At 41.9% G+C, this 4,620-nt stretch overlaps 1 protein-coding gene across 1 annotated transcript; it reads right to left on the bottom strand.

Moving 5' to 3' along the window:
* Nucleotides 1-2,726: 2,726 nt before the first annotated feature.
* On the bottom strand, nucleotides 2,727-4,318 carry LOC113471712. Its single transcript, XM_026831074.1, has 3 exons — nucleotides 3,964-4,318; nucleotides 3,558-3,880; nucleotides 2,727-2,882 (listed from the first exon to the last, which is right to left on the bottom strand). Exons 1-3 carry the CDS (start codon nucleotides 4,193-4,195, stop codon nucleotides 2,727-2,729), a joined length of 711 nt encoding a protein of 236 aa, XP_026686875.1. The 5' UTR covers nucleotides 4,196-4,318.
* Nucleotides 4,319-4,620: the final 302 nt, after the last annotated feature.

The raw sequence follows: 4,620 nt of genomic DNA, 5'->3' as shown, positions 1-4,620 counted from the left end.
AATGGACGAAATGTTGCGTACATGGTTCATAGGACCTCGGTCTCCATGACGCAGGAGTATGGTGAGGCTTTCCAAACTGTAGCTACCTTCCACTCGACCTGAAAATGAAGCAATAGAGGTTACTGATCTGATTACCTATATCAAATGACAGGGTCTGAAATTTTAAAATTTGATGCTTTATTCATTTTTACCCCATCTTTGGTAGGTCAAGTGAACCTTCAGACAATGTCTACACAATTAATAAACACCTCCTACACTGCCGGTGTTTTTTTTTTTTTTTTTTTTTTCATAATACCCTCCCCGACCATCACGCTACGAATACGTTCCAACAGTACGTGTAGACTCGTATCTTGTAAAGCGCCCATTTTTACGAAGGCTTGCGTGACGGCCGTTACGTCTTTGACAAACGCGATTATCACATTGCTCAGATTGGTCGATTGTTTCGACGTCATGTTGTCCGAAATGTTGAGCAATAACGATTTCAAATCGGCGACGCTGTAGTGCACATACGTCTTGCGCGAACAAACGTTGTACACGTGTTGAATGAGCTGAGTCATAATCGATCATGCCTCGCCCGATTTATCTTTTAGAGTGTAACGATCCAATACAAACCGTTATAAACTTCGACGATATCTAATTTCACCTCGGGCAAGTATATATTGATAAAACGTTGAACGTTTTTCCGATCCTCGATTACTGCGCCACTGGCGCAATTACGCAAAACACCGTTGATGCAACGAGCTACATCGTACAACTTTTTGGCCACATCCTGCAAGGAGTTCAGGTCGATTATATAAACCGTTATAAACTTCGACGATATCTAATTTCACCTCGGGCAAGTATATATTGATAAAACGTTGAACGTTTTTCCGATCCTCGCTTACTGCGCCACTGGCGCAATTACGCAAAACACCAACGAGTTGATGCAACGAGCTACATCGTACAACTTTTTGGCCACATCCTGCAAGGAGTTCACGTCGATCTGTGAAGTTTACATGACTTTGTTTTCTTCTTTTCAACTAAAGATTCTAAACTGACTGCTTGTGTGACCTCGCTAGTGCCATTTTGTGAAGTATTGTGTCCTTTGTCATTATCTCCATCTTTTTTCAGTAGTTGTATGTTGTATTGACGAAATTAGAACAGGAGAATGTGCTACTTGAATATGGGATTCTGCGTTGTTGATTTCCAGCTTTCGTCCAAGATCTTCGACGAGTTTAATGACATCTTCTCCCCTAGCCTCGGGAATCCCGTTGATGATGATATTGCTAAGTCGTGATCTTTGCCGTTTGTTGCACTTGATGACGTACTTTTTTCGCGACTTGGTTGGGACTATCGAACCAACGAACCATTTCTTTGAACTCCCTGTGAATGTCGGCAAATTTCGGGTACAGATACAAGTCTTCTATTTTCTAGCCTCGGGAATCCCGTTGATGATGATATTGCTAAGTCGTGATCTTTGTTGAAGGTCGTTAATCTCATCCTTTGCATTTGCCAAGTTTTTGGTCAAATGTTTATTTTCTTGTCTTTGCTCATTGAGTTGTATCTCTAGTTGTTCTATTTTCTTGTTAAAAATCGCTTCTAGACACGATAACACATTAAAAAAGTACTTTTCTTTGAACTCCCTGTGAATGTCGGCAAATTTCGGGTACAGATACAAGTCTTCTATTTTCTTCAATTGATCCACGAACGACAAATTGCTGCAATGTGGGAAAATTTTTCGCACGTATTCGCGGACAAGCGTTCGATTGACGAAATTGGCCAAAGGCAACGTTTCACACGAATGTAACATTCGTTTTTTAAATTTTAAAAAATGTACGTTACTCGGTTCGTCGAACGACACAGAGGTACTTGGTGATCTCGAGTGTGTGGTCGGAGACGTGGGTTAGGTATTGAGGTGTTGTTTGCCGGGTGTTGGAGGCATTTGATCCATTACTTCGTCGTCGAGGTCCACGAAACTCGCGGGTGTAGGTGAACGGTCACTTTCGACGTCTTCCTCGTCGTCACTGATCGCGACCGTCGCCGTAACTTTGCGATACACGGCCATGTTTTTGCCTCGTGATTTTTTGGGCGGAACGATAACGGCTTTGGTGTGGTCGCGTTTCCGTTTGGACGAGTCTTCGGTTGTGTTTTTGCGTTGTTCTTTCTTCTGAGACACTCGCGTATCCTTCGTTTTTGTTTTCGACGACGACGATTCCTCCGTCCGATTCTCCGCGTTCAAACAAACGAATTTGCCGTCCATTGATTACCAATCCTTCCTTGATCTTTTTCACTTTGCTAGCCATTTTCCTCATAGCGCTCGCTTGTTCCTTGATCTCAACTTTCGTATTGACATTTTTATCTACCAACGCAACGTAAGCAACAGCTCGGTTTCAGTTCGTGTTGACATTTTTATCTAACAACGCAACGTAAGCAACAGCTCGGTTTCAATACATAACTTATTGACTTCGGTCATGAACTTGTTAAGGCTTTCGTTATCATGGGAAGGATGCGAGGTAGCTCGTATGTAAGTTGATATATTTGGTAATTTTCTGGTGAAACTCAAAGGGGGTCCAATACATAACTTATTGACTTCGGTCATGAACTTGTTTAGGCTTTCGTTATCATGGGAAGGATGCGAGGTAGCTCGTATGTAAGTTGACATATTTGGTAATTTTCTGATTTACGGGAGTAAATCCCATTTTTACATTTATTTATGAAAAAAAAAAAACAACTTTTCTGGGAGTTCTTCAGCTTTGCTGTTCACAGATTTGCAGCAGACAGACAGCTGAAGAGTCAAGTCTAGAACGAAGATTCTGCCAAGTTGTGTCTCGGACATAGTTCGCATCTCTGTCACTTGTTATTATGTTGATACTCTCAGCATAGTCTCGCACCTCGTTCCAAGCCTCTTTTCTAGTTTGTTTGGTTATTGTTGAGCTGAATTGATCAAATAAATCTCTTTTCTAAGAGGAGATTGAACCTTCTTCTGAATTCTTCTGTCTCATTGCGATTATAATTCAAGAATTCCAACTTGGGTAATTTTGAGTCCCGGGAATGATACTTCCAAATCGAAGGCCAGTTGAAACCTTTCTACAGATACGTTTCTATAAAAATAAAATACGGCTCCTAGAAGGGATTCGAACCCTCGACCTGGACGAAATGGAGAAGTGGCGAATTGAAGAGTGATAATATTATGTATGTTTATTTATTAGTTCCAACCGTAACATTCCGGCACCCAGGCGACGTTGAAAACATCATCTTGGCAATCAGGCTATAGAATGCCAACTCTGACGCGTTGTCTACCCAGAAATAGGCGCTCCGCTGATTTATGGTTTTTGGCACTACAGGTACGCGCGTCGAGCGAACCTTGCCATTTGTATTTTGTAATTTTAATTTTATTTTGACAGATAATAAAAATAAAAACAACAACAACACCAATTACAAATTACAAAATGGTCAAAATAGAGGAATTACATTACAAACTAACAAATAACTTGGTAAAATATTAATAAAAATAAAAAGAAAATGATAAGAATAATAATGATAATAAAAATAGGAACAAAATAAAATATGTAATCGGCAACAATGTTAAACTGTATCTGATTAGGGAGGCAGTATGAGAGCATGATTTTCTTCATGTCCTCAATGTGGATCTCCTCAATCTGACTAGCCAAAAAATTACCATAGGAGTGGCACGCGTGAGATTTAATCACAAGTCGGCTGTAAGCGCGGTCATATCTCGAGCTAAGCTCAACTGTCGGGTGTACGAATAGCGCCGAATGCATAATATGTGAGAAGTTCGTGTCTGAGAACCGCTCAAGGATGTATGATAGCCGTGAAGGCGATGGCATACTATACCATTGGGTATTCGGGTCCCCAGGCACTACATCTCCTGCATGTTCGGAAGTATGATAGCCGTGAAGGCGATGGCATACTATACCATTGGGTATTCGGGTCCCCAGGCACTACATCTCCTGCATGTTCGGTTTTTTTCCGTTCGACTCACCATGCACTCATGATGAGGCCTTACGTCTTGTTCCAAAATCAATCCCTGTGTCCGTGTTCTACACTCTCCCAGGCACGGAGTCGTTGCAATGTGTATGTTCTCGAATCTCAACGTGGTCAGTCGTAGGCCTCCGAAGCGGGAGTAGTTCGCTGCAAATCTGTGGCAGCTCAGCCATTCCACCCTTCGTGATGCCACTGTCGAAACCAACCGCATCTAATTTTCCGGTAGCCATTGGAGCACCGAATACCGTCCATCATCATCGTGATGGATTCGTATTCTCCGCTCGACTTTCTTGATTACTTTTATCGAAAAACTCGTTTTTGATACCGTTTCCTCAATCCTACCGTCCATCATCATCGTGATGGATTCGTATTCTCCGCTCGACTTTCTTGACTACTTTTATCGAAAAGTCCGTTTTTGATACCGTTTGGACCGGCGGGTATATTCATCTGGAATCTGTATGGGCGCAGTGGTTCGCACCATACAGCAGGAGAGAAGAAAAAGTTCGCAATCTCTCGTTCTGAGTTACCGTCCATCATCATCGTGATGGATTCGTATTCTCCGCTCGACTTTCTTGACTACTTTTATCGAAAAGTCCGTTTTTGATACCGTTTCCTCAATCCTGTGACTTTTGTTGC

The sequence above is a fragment of the Diaphorina citri genome, unplaced genomic scaffold (assembly GCF_000475195.1).
Source record: "Diaphorina citri unplaced genomic scaffold, Diaci psyllid genome assembly version 1.1 scaffold2850, whole genome shotgun sequence".
NCBI lineage: Eukaryota > Metazoa > Arthropoda > Insecta > Hemiptera > Psyllidae > Diaphorina > Diaphorina citri.
The sequence above is the reverse complement of the archived record's forward strand: the minus strand, read 5'-3'. Positions and strand labels throughout refer to the sequence as shown.

Excerpts from the sequence above, each read along its gene's own strand:
- LOC113471712 (XM_026831074.1), bottom strand. The coding sequence starts at position 4,195 with ATGCGGTTGGTTTCGACAGTGGCATCACGAAGGGTGGAATGGCTGAGC. Across the intron at positions 3,881-3,963 it reads GGTGAGTCGAACGGAAAAAA|CCGAACATGCAGGAGATGTA; the intron begins ACCGAACATGCA and ends GCTATCATACTT. Across the intron at positions 2,883-3,557 it reads AGATACAGTTTAACATTGTT|GCTTGGAACGAGGTGCGAGA; the intron begins GCCGATTACATA and ends ACTAGAAAAGAG.